Source organism: Cyclospora cayetanensis, unplaced genomic scaffold (genome assembly GCF_002999335.1).
Source record: "Cyclospora cayetanensis isolate NF1_C8 unplaced genomic scaffold, CcayRef3 CcayRef3_contig_162, whole genome shotgun sequence".
In the NCBI taxonomy this organism is placed as follows: Eukaryota; Apicomplexa; class Conoidasida; order Eucoccidiorida; family Eimeriidae; genus Cyclospora; species Cyclospora cayetanensis.
Window position 1 is genome coordinate 35,864 of NW_020312106.1, and position 17,003 is coordinate 52,866.

The 17,003-nt window shown below is 55.2% G+C and overlaps 3 protein-coding genes across 3 annotated transcripts; 1 reads left to right on the forward strand and 2 right to left on the reverse strand.

Moving 5' to 3' along the window:
• Positions 1-97: 97 nt before the first annotated feature.
• Positions 98-3,193, forward strand: LOC34619110. Its single transcript, XM_026337068.1, has 7 exons — positions 98-721; positions 899-1,040; positions 1,371-1,433; positions 2,055-2,189; positions 2,500-2,544; positions 2,777-2,871; positions 3,038-3,193. The coding sequence occupies exons 1-7, from the start codon at positions 98-100 to the stop codon at positions 3,191-3,193; spliced, it is 1,260 nt and encodes a 419-aa protein (XP_026192853.1).
• Positions 3,194-3,875: 682 nt separating this feature from the next.
• On the reverse strand, positions 3,876-4,367 carry LOC34619111. Its single transcript, XM_026337069.1, has one exon. The coding sequence runs from the start codon at positions 4,365-4,367 to the stop codon at positions 3,876-3,878; it is 492 nt and encodes a 163-aa protein (XP_026192854.1).
• Positions 4,368-6,237: 1,870 nt separating this feature from the next.
• LOC34619113 (polyglutamine-repeat protein pqn-41) lies at positions 6,238-14,132 on the reverse strand. Its single transcript, XM_026337070.1, has 12 exons — positions 13,593-14,132; positions 12,961-13,073; positions 12,295-12,637; positions 11,639-11,709; positions 11,102-11,233; positions 10,627-10,710; positions 9,997-10,186; positions 8,896-9,342; positions 8,025-8,153; positions 7,336-7,878; positions 6,872-7,233; positions 6,238-6,721 (listed from the first exon to the last, which is right to left on the reverse strand). The coding sequence occupies exons 1-12, from the start codon at positions 14,130-14,132 to the stop codon at positions 6,238-6,240; spliced, it is 3,438 nt and encodes a 1,145-aa protein (XP_026192855.1).
• Between the last annotated feature and the right edge of the window lie 2,871 nt (positions 14,133-17,003).

Below are 17,003 nucleotides of genomic sequence, written 5' to 3' on the forward strand. Positions count from 1 at the left end.
AAAATATCTGTATCTGGCTCTACCGACTCTGCTCGAGGGGCCCCCCTAGGACACAGCACCCAGGCACATGACGCGAGAGAAAACGCGGTCTTCTCAGATGCAGCACACGCAAGGCTCGATCCAGGGGAGAGTCCTTGGTGCAGACTTGGGGGTCTCTGATACCGAGGGCCGTAGCACTACGCGCAGCAAGAGCAAGAAGTCCACTGAGGCGGCGCCTGACGAGGCAGATGGGGCAGTGCATGATGCACACAAGAGCACAGCAGACATGCCTCCGTGTGACGGCTCTCAGAGTCAGCAATGCGATACGCCGGGGTCCTCCAAATCCCCTGTGAGTATCTCCCCCGAGGAAATGGAGAGCAGGGCAGAATTGTGCCTCCAAGTAATCCTCGAATACGAAGCCGAGATGTCATCCATCCTCCCTCTGGCCGAAGCTTCCTCCGTCGGAGAATTCGAAAGGGATCCCGAAGGACTCGAAGGGGCCACAGAGACGACTAGCAGAGCTGGAGGAGGCCCCCAACAGAAGCGAAGGCGGCATAATTCCAGCGAAGGCTCCGACCTGCTGCTGGCAGAAAAAGGCCTCCAACGATTCGCCGCTTATGAAGACTTTAAGCCCGCTTTCGCCCAGCAGACATGTGCTCTGAGTGACGCACCAGGCGACGGTGCAGCAACCCAAGACGCAGCCCTTGCAGAAGAGGTGAGCGACGGTCTCTTTGTCCCCCAGGTGTGTAGCAGACTGCGGCTTTGCTTGGGTGTCTCTTCTATACCAGCAGCGTGGGCACTATCATTCCTCCACTAGGCAGCACAGCGCAGGAGAGAGCATGACATGCGCTACTTGGGTGTTCGTGCTCACGAAGAGGCAGCAACAGCGCCTTTTCCTGTGTGCCTCCCGAGCCAACAGGACTCCTCATTATACACAAAACGGAGTATTGCTCTTTTGCTGCTCGCTGGCCCCTCGCCTGTGCGAATGGAAGACATGAGGCGCTCCTGGATGGCACCCCCCCAACGTTTGCGGAGGCGGCACTTTGCTATGCGGATTTTGAGTAAGCGGTCTTCCGATTTAGCCCCTCATATAAAGCCTTCCCATCAGCACTGATTTGGAAAGCTTTGAGGGCGTAGGAAGGACTCTGCTTCACCTTTTTGTCGTTTGTTTGCCTCTTCGTCTGAGATGTAGTGGCCGGCTCTGCTGTTGCCGTGCAGGGGCTGCCCGTGTCGTGAGCTGCTATCGTGTTTTTATCCAGTGCTCCTTTGCTCGTGTTCTTCGTCCCTCCCAATGAAGGGGTGCGAAGGCGCACAGGAGTGTCAGAGCACCGAGTGAAGAGAGGCGTCCATCAAAGCGCCTGTGACATGAGTGCCCCTTTGGTTCTCTGCAGATCGCACGGCAGAAATCCTTTTGAGTTGCTTTGGCCTTCAGCTGCTCTTCTTTCATTTACGAGGTGCGTGGCGGATCCTCCGGGAGAGTCCTTCACGCAGAGCGTTCTGGTTTGGCTGTCTTGCATGTACGCTTTAATGACTGCCTTAAGTCCGTTTGGTGTTCCCTGCATGACTGTCTCAACAGGAACCAAGTTTGTTGCCTTGAGCCAAGCCCTGCGATTCTCTCCGCATCTGCAGCTCATCCGATCACGGCGTAGGCCTTTCGCGTTTCCACTGCATGCAGATTTGAATAAGGAACCCAATGAAGGCCTCCAGGCGCAGGGGTGCTTACAGCTCACCATTTAGAGGGAGTTGCGCGTGGGCTGTGATGCACAAAGCCCTGCACTGCTTGGCCTCAGCCGTGCATGCGGAGATTCCGCGAACTGCTGCCTGGGGATACGCCGCGTAGGGGCAGTTGCGCAGTGTCTGTTGAGTGTTCCTGCTTTCCTGGGAGCAGTGTATCGTGGCATGACAGAAACACGAAGGCGACGCTCGGTTTTTTACGCTACAACTCAGGGCTCAACGTTTTTCCTGCCTGATGAGGACATGCGCGCGGCTGCGGCAGCGAACGCATATGCAGTGCACCTCAAAAAGCTCTAGATCTCAACAGGTCGGGGCACTGTGGCTTGCTATTCAATTTGCAGGGGAGGAGAATCTCCGCGGATTCCTTTTGTTCCTCAGCGTCCAGTTCCTCTCTGCGCAGGCAGAGCTGCCTTTGGAAGTTCTCAAGGCGAATTTGCGCGTTGTGGGCCGCGAGGACCTCCTAAGAAACTTTGACGGTGGGAGGGAGGGGGGAGGGTTGGTTTATAGGGCATCGTTGGCGTTAGGATGCTTGCCAGGCGTTCCTTGTCTGCCTACAACCCGCTACGCAGTGTCTGCACACCTTGAAGCGGAGGAACGTGCAAAACTTGAGAGAGAGATTCCGTCGCGCAGACTCTTGCGAAACCTGCGTATAGAATAGTGAAGAACGCCGCCTCCGAAACGCTGCCTAGACTGGCAACATCCGTGTGCCTTTAGAATGCAGCCGAAATCCCTTGAATCAATGCTCTATCCGCGTTCGCACCTGGTTGTGTACCTGTTGTTTCCTAGAAGCCTCCCTGCTTAAGGCCCCCCACCTTAGAGAAGCGTCACACAGTAAGGCCGATCGCAAGCCCTGTGCCCGCTGGCGTGGGAGTATTGCTCAGGGCGAAAGCGCAGGCGGAGGAAGGCACATGCCTCGCAGCACGCCAGTTCTGCTGTCTGTCGTGTGTCGGCGCTTGACAGTGGTGGCCGTTTGCATGTTGGAGGCGAACTAAACAGGGGATCGTGTTCGGCGGGGGGTGCTAGCTTTTTCCTGATCATCCAGTGCTTTTTGTTGCATTTGCAGAGATCGACCCCCTGGGGGCCCTCCTGTCGGAGTGCGAGTTTCTACGGTATATATCGGTAGAGCGGCGGCATTCAGGAGTCGGGGAGGAGGCCGAGGTAATACCATATAGATGTGTGTGGAGCTCCTTTGCACCTGTTTCCCTACCTTCCGGCCGTTGCATCGAAGACAGTTTTGGGGGACGAATGCGCAAACACTAGTCCTCGGATGACTCCGAGGTAGGCACACGGATGCGGGTGGGGGGATCCTGCGCATGCGCTATAGGATACTCTGTTCGTTGCCCCTACCCACCGACTTACTTACGAACTGCACCTAGACAAATTTCGCTCCGAGTGCAAGGCCGCTGTCGGCGTGGAGCCACCTGACACTTCATTAAAGCTTCCGGAGGCGGAGGAACTTCCAGGAGCACCCGAGCCCTAGCCATCTCAGACGGAAACGCGGGCCAGGAGGCTGTGGTTCGATGGCGGTGCATGCAAGCGACAGTGCTACTAGCATGCAGGAAGGGCAGCCTATGGCTGACCGACATTTGCTGCAACGGAGGACAAAGAACTAATGGGGCCCTCCGTGACCAGCATTCCACTGTTTTCAGCTCCCACTTGAGGCATGAATAGCCCATCAAGCTTCTACAGTGTAATTTACAGCTCTCGCTGTTACCAGCCTCAGCGTCAGTGTTGCCTGGCCCACAGAGAACTCGGAATACGTTCTTGGGGTGGGGGATCGTGGCCTAGCATCAACTAGCCTTCACTGAAACTCACCTCGCCTGGCCCTACGATACGCATTCATAGGTACCTCTGCATAGAAATATTTACCGGGAATAAACATGCATGAAGATAGAGGTGTATATATACATATATATCATATATACTTTTAATGAGGCATGCCTTGCACCATGCACAAGCTGGTGCATAGTGGTGCGAAACAGCGTCGTGGGTACAACATGGCCACACACCAAGGAGGAGGGTTGCTGAACTGCCACACCGCCCCCCTTTCCTCGAAAAGCCTCAAATGTTCGCAACTTTTGCCTTTTGGCTCTCCGAGCACTGCAGTGGCGTGTACTGCTAACACGGCACTCGAAGGGGGACGGATGACCCCTAGCGATCCTTTATTGATCGTCTTGCTGTAACAACTGCTGGGTGATGGCCCCGTATTTGGCCCTCAAGATGGCCTCTGCGTTTCTTCTCTCCTTCAACGTCATCTGAGTGCCGTGATGCCGTAAGTCGTTGAGAAGGGCAGTAAGGCTGTGCTGATCACCTCCGCGAATTGGAGGTGACGAGGCTTCGTGGCTACTGCTATGATACCTATTAGTCGCTGTCAGTTCTATAACTGTCTGGGTTGCTTGGGGAGCTGATGCGTGTTCAGAGGCCTGCTGCTGCGTTTCGCTGCCGGATTGACCTTCCGCAGGGGAGGCGGTGGAGGGCCCATGCCTTGCGATTAAAGGGCTCGAATGCGCTGCTTCGCCTGAAGCAAGGAGGGGAAACAGAGAATCCACTGCAATAAAAGCGATTCGGATCACGCCGAAGTGGTGTTGCCTAGGGTGGGAGGCACTGAACAGCACGGCAGAAGCGAACACGAAGAGTCGTAAGACAAGCTCCATGCTTTCCACAATAGTACAAATTCAGTAATCAATCAATAAAGGCCATAGTATCTTGAAGCATGCGGTACAAAACGCTGTTTCCTAGCTCTTCCCAAGAACAGAGACAGAGCGCTTACCGAACTTGTAATGCACAGCAGACGCGGGCGCAACACTTCTCTTCTGGCCGAGCGCAGTCATAGACCGGCGAATAATAGCCTCCTTCAGATGTAAGATCTGCTTCTCCATTTCTTCCAAAAACATACTTAAAGGGCTATAATAATGCTAGTCTAAGGTTAGAAGCTCCCGCGCCTTCTTCTTTCGGATGATTGGATATTTGCGAGTGAGCAGCATATAAATAGCCTTAATGGTGGCCTAGGCTACTGCATGAAACTCAGTGGCTGCTAGACCCCATAGCTGGAGGCTTGTTGCTTTCTTTAATTTTAGTCAGTTGCTCATTTTAGGCTCATAGATGGGCGGGAAATGAGGGGAAGGGAGAGTAACTGCCTGCCCTTATTACAGCCAACACACGGACCAGCCTAACCAGTGGACTCCTCTGCTGCAACTAATCCAATTCATCGTTCACCCTGTGTGTTTCGTGAGTGCACTTCGGGCTATCGCATGGCCTCATCTGAGTAGTAGTGGCTTCTACTTGTACAATCACCTGCCAACTGGTGTCTACAACAACGGAAATAATCCCCCTAAGATCGGCCTCTGTCACTTGGCCCTGTGTATTGGGGTGAGGGGCATCCGCGACACCGTAGAAAGGAGCGAAAATAAGAGACACGGAGAAAACCAGATGGCACCGACATTAACAGCAGTGCGCCTGGCCAGGCAAGTGTTTCCAGGGCCCCTGCATGTATCCGTCCTAGTCACACAAAGATGCAGTCGTGAAGGAGCATCCAGATCCTCAGTGCGTCTGCCAGACCCTTAAGTTCTGAGGCATTTATCGAGCTGCGCTGTCGGCTCCCTTTTAATGCGTAGCGTGGTTGCGAAGTGCCGTCCTTTGAGAACAATGAGGGATGCATTGCGCTACCATAAAGAACACAGCGTAAGTCACTAGTTAGAAACAAGGGTACTTTGTGGGAGCTACAGATCGACAGCCACTGTTGCCACATGAAAAGCTGCTGCACTCCGAAGGGTGGCGCACAGACCCGCCTCCTGTACACGAGGCCTGGCCGTATAATGGACAGCGTTGAAAAGGGCACCTTTACGGCCCTAGGCGCATGGCGGCACACTCTCTAAAAGACGCCAGACACTCTTCATTTTAACTGATGCAGGGAGGCCACTAGCTGCATGTGTAAGTTTTGACCGCTAGCCTCCGATCCGCCTAACCCCGTCACCTCCCCCCCACCAGACGCAGCGGAACCCTTGCTTTTATTTTCCTGCTGTAGGCAGCCAGCAGAGTAGCACAAGCCTCAAGAGCCCGGTTAAATGGAGAGGGCTAAACCGTCCGATCTAGGTGCAGAGGTTCAAAGCCATTTATGCAAAGTTAGGGGCCACAACGTAGGACGCCACCTTGCAAAGGGGAGCTTCACCCGCGGTGTTATGCCTTTTAAAATGCCTATTGGCTTAGCTTCACAAACAGTCTTCGGAACGTAGCGCTATCTATGAACAAACGCTCTAATTCCCCCTTTTGGTACCAGTACACACAGGCGAAATCCATTCTCAATCAGACGATGGACCGGCAGGCCGCAGACACTGCGGGTGCCGTCTCAGCAGCGCCTTAAGAGTGTGTTGCCTCAGCAGGCGGACCATGCAGGGGCACATTGACTAGCAAATATCGCGGGCGAGAACCGCCACACGCAATGAAAAGGGGGTGCAAACACAGGGATTCATTTCTGCTGCCCTTCCTGCCCTCTGCGCTCGCGTTGCAAGGGTGCGGAGGCCTGGGTCACTCTAATCGCTGCGACTCAAGGGCCCGCTGCAGCTGCTGCAGCTGCTGCTGCTGCTGCTGCTGGATTTGCTGCATCCTTTGCCTCTGCAGAAAAGGGAGAAGCTCGTTTCCAGGGGGCAGCGATGGGGGAGAACACACAGGAGGCGCACTCCCAGCATCAGGCAAGGCACACCCTGAAGCCCCTCCGCGGGCAGCATCGGCCCCTGCAGCGAAATGGAGAACTTCCGACGCATGCCCCTCCATCGACGCGTAGGAGCCACACGCAGCATTTGCGCCTCCTCTGTCAGACAGCTCAGCTGAGACAGAATGCCGGCAGTTCGCCGATCTACCACGGACCCCGTCGGAGGCAACCCCGGCAGCGGCTAGTTCCCAGCTACCGTCGGCAGTCTCCTGCGTCCTCATCGAATTTCGAGGCAGCACCGAAGAAGGGGGGGGGGGCCCCCTGGGGGCACGCATGCGCATCGTCCCATCCCTTTCACGGCTACTGGGGGAGCCAAGGGAGAACGGGGGGAGGCCGCTCGTATCGTACCGACACTGCTGCTGCTGCTGGAGCTGCTGCTGCTGGAGCTGCTGCTGCTGCTGCTGGAGCTGCTGCTGCTGGAGCTGCTGCTGCTGGAGCTGCTGCTGCTGCAGTAACGGCGGTGCGACCCTCTGTGCGTGGTTACCAGAGCTGGGAATAAGGGAGAGTAACAGTTTGAGCGCTTCCTCCTGACTTCCTTGAGATGCCGATCCTCCCCCGCGTCCAATCCCGCAAGCAGCAGGCAGCAACTGCTGCAGCAACGCGAGCTGCTGTTGCTGCTGCTGCTGTTGTTGCTGCTGCACAAGCAACTGTGGCTGCTGCTGCAGCTGATCTGCAGGTCCTGCAGCAGCTGTAGGGCGAGCCCTGCATTGTTGCTGTTGCTGTTGTTGCTGCTGGTGCTGCTGTCTGACCATTTGCTGTAGCTGTTCCTGCTGCTGCGCCAGTAGCTGTTGTTGCTGCTGTTGCTGCTGCTGCTGCTGCTGCTGCTGCTGCTGCTGCAGTTGCTGCAGTTGCTGCAACTGCTCGTGACTACTAAATGGTTCACTAGCTCCCCACCCGCTGCCGCTGCGCCTCGCACTGTGGGGGTCGAGCCGATCAACAGGCAGAGCAACAGACGTCGACTTTGCCTGCAGCATCAGGGAAGGGGGGGGCGGGGGTTGGGCTCGACGCCAGCGCTCGGCAGCTGCTCGTTGCTGCTGATGCGCAGAAGAAGACGACAGCGAGGCTCCGCCAACGCCAGGCCCAAAGATGAAGTCTTTGTGCTCCTGCTGCTGAGGCCAGCCCTCTTCAAGAGGCAAAGAAAAGGGAAGCCTATTTACGCTGGCATCTGCGAGAGACGAGCGATCTGCACTAGAGACGAGAGGCCCCTGGTGTTGCGGGTGCTGAGCAGGCGGCCTGTGATAGACTCCCGTGGCTGCTGCTGCTGCTGCTGCTGCTGCAGCAGCAGTAGCAGCAGCTGCCGCGGAGGCTGCAGCACTCGGGCTGGCAAGCCACTGAAGACAGTCCTCCACACCAGGAATTTCAAACAGCGGCTCGCCGTCATCTTTACTCGAGGCGAATGCAAAGCGGGAAGGGCAGTAGCTGCTACTGCTGGTGCTGTTGCTAATGCTGCTGCTGCTGTTGCTAATGCTGCTGGTGCTGTTGCTAATGCTGCCCGCCGTCGCAAAGGAGGTAACCATGCCAGCGTACTGCACGCCCCCAGCGCTAGCCAGGCTGCCAGGCGCTATAAGCTGCCCCAAAAGACTCTCCGATCGATCAGACACACCAGTTGCTCGAACCATTCTGCTGTTGCTGCTGCTGCTCCCAGAGTTCCTATTGCTGCCAAGACCGCCGCTAAAACTGCTGCTGCTGCTGCTGCTGCTGCTTCCAAAGCCGCTCCCCAACTCCTCGAGCCCTGGAGGTGGAAGAAAAGTGCCAGCTCCCATATCGCTCTGTCCAGACACCTGCAGCACCATGTCGGAGGCTTCAAAGACGCGCAGCTGCTGGGTTCCAAGGTGCTCCGTCCCTGATAAGGCCGAGACACCGAGGCCTGAGAACTGAGAAGCGGTGTCATCTAGCGGAAATGCGGCTAATCGGCGCTGCTGCTGTTGGTGCTGCTGCTGTTGGTGCTGCTGCTGTTGGTGCTGCTGCTGTTGGTGCTGCTGCTGCAGTTCTGGCAGCAATGGCTGCTGCACTTGACTCGAGCCATCGGCGTCAGTTGCAGCTCCGACTCCTGCCGGGAGGAGGGCAGGGGTCTCTGCAGCGAGGGGGCGGGGTCCTTCGAGGATCCTGCCCTCCAAGTAGTCGAGGTGAAATGCCTTCCAGCTGGCGGGAGGCTGCTGCTGCTGCTGCTGCTGCACGAGCTCAGGCTGCTCCTGCAGCAGCTGCTGCCGCTCCTGCTGCTGCTGAGGAGCTGTCAAAACACAGCTACTGCTGCCTGCGCCCTTCGCTGCATCTGCAGCAGGTCTCTCTAGGCCGTTCTCATCCTCTCCAGATGTCTTTCCCCTTCCCCCTTCCGCCGCTGTCGGCAAATTCTCAGCATTTGCCAGTGGCGACTCGCTGCTGCTGCTCCCCTCTCGGTACTCGGAAACGTCCTCCACTGCATGCGGCTTCCTACCCCGTCCCGGGCGGCTGCTGTCAGACGCTTCTGTCTGCTGCTTGTGCTGCTGCTGTTGCTGTTGCTGCTGTTGTTGCTGCTGCTGCTGCTGCTGCTGTTGCTGCTGTTGCTGCTGCTGCGCTGACTGACTTGCAATACGGTCGGAAGCCGCTGAAGATCCCCGCAGCTTTCCAACAACATGCGCAGATTCTGCTGCTGGTGCTGGCGCCGCCGGCGAGGACAAAGCAGCAGCAGCAGCACTTGGCTTGACGCCACCAGCAGCGACTGATGCCCATGTGCTGCAGACGGTGCCTTGAGGCTTCATTTTAGACTTGGTCCCAGAAGCATTGCGGGGAGTTTTATCCTCGTCCTCCGGGGCAGTGGCTGCAGCAACGGCCATCCCTGCCAAAGCGGGAGAAGGCGCAGCAGCAGAAGGAGCAGAAGCAGCAGAAGAAGCGGGAGCAGCAGAAGAAGAGGCCGCTGTTGCTGCGTCACTAAGGGTGTTTGCCTTTCTGGAGGAAGAAGAAAGGCGCTGGGATGTGGAAGAGGAGGCATCCGACACTTCTTCGTCGCTGCCGAGATCGCCCTCTCCGTTCCTGAAGACGCAGCAGTAGAAGCAGGCAGCCGACAGGAGAGATGAGATGCAAGAAGGGGGGCCCATGTACCAAAATTCGCTAAGCGCGTCAAATACCAGAAGACAACTGCAAGAAGAACCGCCATTCGCACAAGTGCACCGCGCAAAAGAAAGAAAAAGCAAAAGGGAGGTGAGAAGTCGAAGGCATGCAAGGGCCACTATTGCGCAGTCGGAACCTACAACACTCCTGAATTGCCTGGACCCTGCAAATACGACACAGAGAGAAATGACACCACACTTCATCCATACGGCAGAATCAGCATTCACGGTCTTCTAATAGTCGCTGCATGAATAATGGGTATGTGTGTGGGATGTGAGGTGTATATATTTATTTATTCATAGGTACCCCGTGCGCCGCCAGCCTCTCTGACTGATGGCAGCTCCTCCCAGTACGCTTCCAGAAGGACAGCCGTTGGAGTTTGCCCTGCCGCTCCTTATATGAACGGCTAAGTCGTGTCTCCCCTTTAGACCGACAGCAGCGTGAGGCGCTTATTTGCGCGTGCCTCAACACTCAGCAAGGCTGCGTGCTCGTTGAAGAACATCCACAGCAACACCTGTTGCGTAGCCTACCTCAAGAGGGTCCTCTCTTTGCGTGTTGCGGTTCGCTGCATCAGGGAGCTTGCCAAACAGACTGGTGGTCGGCTTTCGCTCAGAGTTGCTTGGAAATGTCAAATCCAAGAATTGGTGCTTCGCGCTGATCATCGCCTCCTTCGTGAAGCTGCAGGACGCCCTCAAGCACAGAGGCGATGCGAAATTGCCAAAGAGAGAGAGAAAGAAAGAAAGAAAAAGAGAGACGGCGACACAGAGCCCATTAGGTCGATGGATGCAAAGTGCCTCTATTCGGACAGTAAATTTCTCGCCTCAAGAGACGAGAAATCGAGAATTTTTTTCACACCACGGCCCTCTTATCCCCTTTTTCTCTTCCCTCCCCGCCCCGACACGTGGTGCTGTGCAGTCGCGGCGTCTAGAAGAACCGAAGCAGGCATTTCTATGGCGTGAAAAGCCTTCTCCTCCCCCGCAAGACCGTCAAGTCGCAAGAGCAAAGGCCTTGGGAAGAACAAGAAACAGATCTAGAGACTTAGCCCGCCCTACGCGAATGGATGGTTGTGCAAGCATGACAACGCAAAGCTCGCCTCGCTCGCGAAGACAGCAGCTCACCTATCTTTGCCGGATCCAAGCTGATGCAGATAGGAGCAGTCTGGATTCTGACACTTCACACCCTTTAAAAAGTGCGAACAATACCTGCAGCCACCGCAAAACAAGCATTGCACACAACTTTTGCCGCGAAAATCGAGAGGCTGAGTGCCTGGAGGGGCAAAGCAACATGAGGAAGCGAGGGCCACCCCAGTCAGCCGCTATTCCTGCCGCGCTGATGCTGATGCTGCTGCAAAACGGCATGCTATAAATAAGAGGCTGTGTGTCTGTATATATATATATATATATACAGACACACACACTTTCACACACGCTTTCACACACACACTTTCACACTTCCACACTTTCACACTTCCACACTTTCACACTTTCACACTTCCACACTTTCACACACACACTTTCACACTTTCACACACACAGACACACCTCCCCCTCCTTCCCTCTTCCCCCTCAAGGTACAACGAAGAGTTGCCCCTACTTGGTGGTTCCGAAAGAGGCCTTGAGGGTGCGACCTTCGTAGACTGCCCCGTCAACCCCCTGAATTGCCGCAACAGCTTCTTTGCTAGACGAGTAGGTCACATACACTGCAAAAGAGGGGCCTCCCCAGTGTCTGAAGCACCGGCAAGCACACGCCACAGCCACAAAACATCCCCTTCACGGCCAAAGACATCACAGAAAGCCCGTCCTGCCCCCCGTCGAGACTCGCGCACCAGGCAGCCTCCGCATGCACGGGAAAAAGCAGACACCGTCGAAAGAGCAAGACGGCCGGCAAACTAGCAAGCATGCATGCAAGCAAACGAAGTGACAGCCGCTAGACGGCAAATGAGCGCTTGCACACACACAGACACACCTGCCGCAGCCCTCAGAGGATCGATACAGCCAAGCGCAAAAAAAAGAACTCAAACAGGACACCCCACAGCCCGCAGGACGGCCAGTCCATAGAGACATCTTTTAATTAAGCTTCTACGTGCAGCCTAGGCCAGAGGGATCCTAGGAGCGACTGCGTAAAACTCACCCTTGGTTCTTGTTGACGACTATCTGAAGAACCTTGCCGTACTGGCCAAAGAATTCGTGGCGTCGCAGAATCTGCAGAGACAGAGAGGCCTCACGGCACCAAGCAGTCCTAGGCCCGTCCACATGCATGCTCAAGAAGCCTCCCCAACTGCCGCTACAACGACAACTGGCGAAGGCGGCACTTGAGCGGAGCGCTCCTACTTAGCCTCGCCACCACCTCCCCACCACGAAGCAGGAGAAAGCAAAAGGAAAAATACAATTCTCGCAAGATAAAAAATACCGACACGAACCGGGAACCTCCACTCAAAAGGCCAAACAGCTCCCCTGCCCACCCCAACCCGCATGCTGAGACTTCTCTAACCATACACACAGCTAGCCAATACACAAATACAACCTCTCGCAGCTTCGAAACTCGCATGCGCAGCCAGTAGTCCATACAACGAACGAGCAGGCAAGCAGGCAGGCAGGCAGGCAGGCAGGCAGGCAAGCGGATAGCCTCAAAACTCCACGATGAACTCCCAAAGCCACACACAGAGAAGTGCCCACACTCACATACACACAAGCAAGCAAGCCACCAAATGCCAGGAACCCCCCAACGTTCCGAACATCATGTTCATCCCATCCCCCTCCCTTCCCCACCGGAAACACTTGACTGACCTCCTTTTTTGCAATGGAAGGGGGTATCCCTATGACATACACGAGGCACCGCTGAATAACACGAACGTCCTTCAAGGCTGCAGCTTGCGCGGGAGCAGGCACTGCCGCCTCTCTGGAGCCAAGCCTTGCAGCTCCTACCCCCTGCTGCTGCACTGGAAGCCCCCGACTGCTGCTGCTGCTGCTGCTGGATACACCTAGGCCACTACTCGCAGCACCTCCTCGCGCAGCTGCTGCCGTGCATCCCGTCCTGCTGACAGGAACGCTGCCGCTGCTCCCGCTGCGTGTCGCCTCTGCAGAGCCGCAGACTTTCTCTCTCGACTTGCGACCAATTTGCTTCGTGAGTCTGAGCGTCGTTACACCCACAACACACAAAAGGCCCCTCTTGAGACCCCTTCCTTGGGAGCTATATGTGCGCAGGGCTTTACCTCAGGCAAGCGGGCATGCGAAAACTCCCCCTACCCCCGAGAGCTTCCGCCGTAAAATCCGCCACACACGACACTGCACCTACCCCAAAACTATGTTCGACACGCTACGCAGAAACGCCGCATGGGCTCTGAAAAATTTTTAGCCCCCTCCAGAAGGAAGGGTGTTCTTCTGGTGGTGTCTGTACACCTGCTGAGGACCGTATGCGGGACGGAAGGGGGGAGAGAGCCAGATGACGCTTACTCTACGACGCGCGATTGATCATATTTGAATTTCTTCTCATCATAGTCCCGCCTGCAGGCTGGGCACTTATTCGCAAGGTGATCTCGGATGTGGTGGAGACACCACAAGCACACCTGACAGAGACTCGCGGCAATGCAGCAGCACAACAACATACACATGGCGAGGCAACTCCCGTCTAAGACACGCTGCCCTCCTGTGAGACAATAAAACAGCAAGAACTCTAACCACGGCCTCTCGAGGAAAGAATACAGCGGCCACAGCCATGTGCTATCCAAAACATTGCGCACTTTTACACGTTCACATGCATACTTTCACACGTTCACATACACTTCCACACATATAGGTTCACACGTTCACATACACATACATACTTTTACACGTTCACATACGTACTTTCACACGTTCACATACACATACATACTTTTACACGTGCACATACGTACTTTCACACGTTCACATACACATACACCTTCACACACATACTTTTACACTTTCACATACACTTTAACTCCCCACACTTAGACACTTTCACTCACCCACACTTGTACACTTCAACTCACCCACACTTGTACACTTTAACTCACACACACGTTTTTATACCCCAAGCAAGTTATTGAAGAGGGGATGCTGACCTGATAGCCACATTCGCAAGGAAAGAGGCCCCTGTCAGTCTCATCGAGCGCTTCGAGACACAGAGGACAGGTGGCTTCCTCGTCTTGCGATTCGGATGAGCTGGAAGCCAGGCTGGCAGTGCTATTGCGGCGAGCCACAAGAGGGGGCCCCCCCTGTGGGTGGGCTCTGCTACTGCTGCGAGAAGCCACGACTTCCCCAGCAGCGCGACGTCCGTGATCACCGCTTGGATTCGAAGAGGCGCTGCTGCCAGCGTCCGCTGCTATAGCCGAGCCAGAGGGGCCTCCATAAAATCCTCTCCTGCTGCTTTCCAGCCGATCGATGCTTCCAGTGCCTGCAGCAGCTGCGCGTTTGCCGCGCCCTCTGTCTGCAGCATCCCACGGCTCGATGCTGTGGCTGCGCGCTACGCTGCCCCTGAGAAGAGCATTTGAATCCTGCGAGGTGCCAGGGGGCCCACTGGCACCAGCCGAGGCGGTGATAGATGCATCTCTTCTTGGCGCATCAGCTGCGCGGCTTTTCGTTTCACGTTGATGGGAGGGCATGACCACACTCCAGGACCAAGGACTGCAGAGTGTGTCTACTACACGCTTCAAATGCAAATTCCTGACGCCTGCACCAGCAGCAAGCCTTCAGATCCCCCACCGCGGGTTCCAGAGCTCTTGCATACTGATCAAGAGACGGGCGAAACAAGACGCAGAAGGCGTAGGGTGAGGACGCTGGCAGCAAATCGCAGAGGCGTACGAGAAGGGGCCCTCCAATCTCCTCCGCGCACGCGCATGCAGGGCCAAAGGAGGCCCCAGCCCGCTTTCTAGCCAGTTCTCACAAGCGCGTGAAATGCCGACAGGCAGCAGAACGCGGTCCTGCGATGCCCAAAGTAAGGGAAGCGCACAGGGGATGCCAAGGCGAAGATGCGGGGGAAGGGAGAACCGTCCTACGACTGTAGGCAGCAGGAGCCACCGAGAGGCGCAACAACTCGCAGATGTGTCAGCGTCTTATGAGGACGCTTTAATGCCGCGGCCGTCCACACGGTAGTGTCACAGTGCTCCCTTGAGTAGGTAAGAGTCCAGCAGGACGAGAGGAGCGCAGGCTGAGGGGGCCAAGTCGGGGGCTTCTCGCTTTCACGTTTGGGGTGCCAAAGAAGATCTAAATTGACTTGGGAGAAGAAACTAGACCCTCAGAAAAGCGAGAAGACGCATGCAGAGCAACGCAGCTCCAGAGGGCAGAGCCGACGTCAAACACCCCAGCGAGCGGCAAGAGCAGCGGGGGCTTCTAAAGCCTGGGACTCGCGTAGCTGTAAATTGTGAGCAGAGGGATTTGGAATGGGAAGGTCTATAGGAACAAGCGCAGCGGCTGTCGTGCTGCGGTCGCTTCTGGTGTTGCTACGGCAGACAGCGGAAGTGGGGGGGCGTGAGTAAAGAGGGAGATGTGATTTCTGCGGGTGCTTGTAGAAATACGAATAATCAAATCCGAGTCTCGATCACTAGAGCCATTTATGTGTCCACAGAGGGCAGCAGCAGCAGCAGCTTCCTGAGGCCGGGACCCTCTCATCAGTTGTGTTGCTCGGGGTTAGGAGCGCCAGGCGAAGTGGGAGAGCCCCCTGCGCCTACTGGAATCGCTTGGTGGAGAATTTGTGATATCTCCACGACTATCTTTTTCTCATCTGCCGACCCACGCGAAAGAATGAGTGGCGCTAATCGGTCGACTTTAACTATGTACCCCACCGTACAGCCGCGGGCGATTAGATTCTGCTGTACGCTTGCAATATGCTTCTGGACACCGCGCTTAAGCAGAGCCAGGGGTAGGTACAGCCCCAGGAGACCATGTTTCACCGTCTAATAAACTTTGAATCGTGTGTACCTACTGGTCGTTGTGGTCACTTGTAGCGTCCTCTAGCCTCTTCACGCCCGACGCTGAATGCTTGCGTTACGAAAAGGCCTCCCCAAAAGATATTGCGAACGCAGCAGCAAGGACCTGATGCCCTCGAAATCACATGGAGGATTCCCTTGAGTAACCGGCGTGTACCTTCCCGAGCTGCTCTCATGGCCGCAGACTCGCAATACAGGGGCGCAGCACTGAGCGCACATCTGCAGATAATGGAGTACCCACTTGCAGGAACGTCAGCTGCATGCGCACAATGTATCCAAGCTTCATGGCTTAGTAATGATATCCACCCTGGATAGTTGCTGGTAACCGCGGCTATAGAGAACAGAGCCCAGGCTGTAGCGGGCTCAGTTATACTTAGCTACCATTTCTCTTAAACTATTTGTATATCGCTAAGAATTAGTTTTAAATTGAATACTGGTTTTATTTTTAGATATCTTATTCATAGGGATTGAGCGTGCGCTCTATACAAAAAATCGAAAGGTTGTGTGTGTGTGCACTAGATCTTTGGCGCAACTAGCTCAAAATGCTCGGATTGATTAGAGATGGTAACAGACATCCTACCCGTCCCTCTCCTTTCATGTCTAAAGACTGAGGAACTCGAGAAGGGGAAGGAGGGAGCTCTTTTGAAGGAACACTACACGACTTTTTATTAGGTCTCATTGAGTCCTCTCCCGCCCCAGACAACGACGCGTTTTAGAGATGTTTGACCCCAGACTCGATTAAAAAGGTCATGGTAAGGTACTGAGTAAGTACCAAAAGAACTCACTCCCATTTGTGCCCGCACCTCTCAGTTGCCGACAAGAGGCGAGAGGGGCAGCTAGCGTCTGGGTAGCTCCACCCTCTACGCACTCTCAGCATTCACAGCTAAATGCACACAGCATCGAGCGCATACGCACGCAGCGCGCATTTTTGCATTGAGCCCAAAATTATGCGATAAAGACGATGTACGAACAGCTAAAGGCCAATTCTGTACGAATTCTTGCCTAAACTATCTACTGTAGTACAAAGTGATTTAGTGTAGCTTCGCCTGATACATCTTCCACCCAGCGCTTAAAGCACATTCCCACGTAATCCGCATCTGCACTTCCAGACCAAATGCGTGCAGGGCAGCTGAAGAGTTCCTGCCTCGGCGTCAACACTCAGCCAGGCAGAGAGATGAAAACACAGTGCAAATGAGAAAACAAGCCCTGCAACCAGCGTAAAAGTGAAAGCTAAGGAAGTAAAAACAAACCGGTAAGCTAAAAACAAACAAGGAACCAAGCCAACACGACAGCGACAGCGCATTGGTGGCTGTCTTCCAAAGAAAAATGTCCTGGCCTCCCACGAGAAAACAGGTACAAGAAGACTGAGTGAAGGAAACAAAATCACACACTTGTGCAGCAGTGCGAGTCTGCAGCGTTGTCTTTCATCGAGCAATCCCTGCAAGCCAACGTAGCGGCCACGTGCAGCGTATTTGATTTAAAGCCCCTGACGAGGCAAAAGAGAGAATGCAGGGTCACATACCTGAGAGTTTCTCCGCGTATACCTGT

Excerpts from the sequence above, each read along its gene's own strand:
- LOC34619113 (XM_026337070.1), bottom strand. The coding sequence starts at position 14,132 with ATGCCCTCCCATCAACGTGAAACGAAAAGCCGCGCAGCTGATGCGCCA. Across the intron at positions 11,234-11,638 it reads GTCGTCAACAAGAACCAAGG|ACACTGGGGAGGCCCCTCTT; the intron begins GTGAGTTTTACG and ends CCGGTGCTTCAG. Across the intron at positions 8,154-8,895 it reads AGCAACAGCAGCAGCACAAG|GGCTCGAGGAGTTGGGGAGC; the intron begins CAGCAGACAGAA and ends TTCCACCTCCAG.
- LOC34619111 (XM_026337069.1), bottom strand. The coding sequence starts at position 4,367 with ATGGAGCTTGTCTTACGACTCTTCGTGTTCGCTTCTGCCGTGCTGTTC.
- LOC34619110 (XM_026337068.1), top strand. The coding sequence starts at position 98 with ATGCAGCACACGCAAGGCTCGATCCAGGGGAGAGTCCTTGGTGCAGAC. Across the intron at positions 722-898 it reads ACGGTCTCTTTGTCCCCCAG|GACTCCTCATTATACACAAA; the intron begins GTGTGTAGCAGA and ends CCGAGCCAACAG. Across the intron at positions 2,545-2,776 it reads CCTTAGAGAAGCGTCACACA|AGATCGACCCCCTGGGGGCC; the intron begins GTAAGGCCGATC and ends TTGCATTTGCAG.